Source organism: Capsicum annuum, chromosome 1 (genome assembly GCF_002878395.1).
Source record: "Capsicum annuum cultivar UCD-10X-F1 chromosome 1, UCD10Xv1.1, whole genome shotgun sequence".
NCBI classification, from domain to species: domain Eukaryota; kingdom Viridiplantae; phylum Streptophyta; class Magnoliopsida; order Solanales; family Solanaceae; genus Capsicum; species Capsicum annuum.
Genome location: NC_061111.1, coordinates 49,198,126 through 49,199,755, shown reverse-complemented (window position 1 = coordinate 49,199,755; position 1,630 = coordinate 49,198,126). Strand labels below are relative to the sequence as shown.

Genomic DNA, 1,630 nt, shown 5'->3' with positions numbered 1-1,630 from the left:
AAATATGATATATGTAAAATTATTCAAATTGTTCTTATACTATTAAATATTCATTGAACAAGTAAAAATCAAATAGCAACCAAAAAAACTTATATTAATTATTCCAGCATTCCAACAAAATCGAATTAAAATGTTTATACAACTAAAATCAATCAAAGCATCAGCATGTAGAAAAACATATTTTCTTCATCATGATTTCTTTGGAAAGAAACCGCAAGTCCTACGGTTGTGCCCGGCTCTTCCGCATTTACCGCAGCGGTTCGAACTTGAAGACAGTGATTCACTTGATTTCAAATGCCTTCCTTTTTTTGGTCTACCAGGCCATCTTCGATATTTGGGTGGAAAAACTTCTTCATCATCAACAAAACCTGAAATATTCTAATCCTTCTTGTCTGGCATTGGAACTATCAGAAGTTCATATGTCTTCACTATGGTTTGTGGCATGTACAATTTAGAGCAATAACGACCATAATTCTTTACATCCACATTTTTACTTTTTAATACGGAAATTCCGTGTGGACAAGGTATTTTATCAATTTGATACCGACCACAATTGCACGTGCCACGCTCAATATCTACAATGTGCCTCCATCCTGAATCATAGACACAATAAAGATAACTCCCTGCTGGTTTAACCTGTTACCAAAAAGCATAATATGTTTCAGATGTAAAAATATGAGTATATAATCAATGTTAAACAAAGTTTCTGTTTCATAATTATTTGAATACAAACCGTCATTCGCAAAGATTTAACACCATTAAGAGTCAGTATTTCTTCAAATTTTCTTCCAAGAGTTGTGTTGGTGTAAGATGCAATTTCGTTGTTCTTACAATTCCAGGCAACAAATAAAATTCTAACTTCTTCAAGGAAACCTAGAATAGGAAGTTTTCTAGCCTCAACCAAACAACCATTAATACATTCGGCTATATGTGAAGTCATCATTCTACCTCTATTTACAGGAGAGTGACACCGATCCCATTTTTCATACCTAGCTTCCTCCAGATATTTCTCAACTCTTTGATCAACCTTATCAACCTTTGACATAATATATTTAAAATCCTCTTTTTTTATAAGATCTAGCCATGGAATAATGTAGGTCACTAAGTCTATCTTTACCTTTTCTAAAATGGGTGCAAACATTTTTCCATAAATGTCAAATACAAGCTAGATGAGGGACATTAGGATAAACAATGCTTACACCTTTTATGATACTTTTATTTCTGTCTGATACATCACATATGTTGTCTCGTTCACCAAATGCCTCTCTAAGCTGTTAAAAACCAAATCCACGCGTTGTCATTCTCCGAATCAACTGCATTGAAGCTAATGACAGAATACAACCTAAATATAAAATAAACAAGGCAATCATTGAGAAAAAAATGTCAACTATAAAGGTGCTAATTTAGCATCTTTATGAATTATTATAAATAAAACATCAATGTATAAGCTAATATAATACATAGTAAATAATAGAACAAAAAAAGAGTATAATAAAACATGAACGAACAGTACCTGCACCATCTAATATGCTTGCTAATACAAATGTTCCTTCATATGGTCCGCTTAAATGTGCCTCATCAACAACTACAACAGGTCGACAAAATTCAAAACCCCTTATCATCGGATGCA

At 32.8% G+C, this 1,630-nt stretch overlaps 1 protein-coding gene across 1 annotated transcript; it reads right to left on the bottom strand.

Moving 5' to 3' along the window:
- Window positions 1–378: 378 nt before the first annotated feature.
- LOC124897659 lies at window positions 379–1,045 on the bottom strand. The gene is made up of 2 exons (XM_047410816.1): window positions 734–1,045; window positions 379–636 (listed from the first exon to the last, which is right to left on the bottom strand). The coding sequence occupies exons 1-2, from the start codon at window positions 1,043–1,045 to the stop codon at window positions 379–381; spliced, it is 570 nt and encodes a 189-aa protein (XP_047266772.1).
- Between the last annotated feature and the right edge of the window lie 585 nt (window positions 1,046–1,630).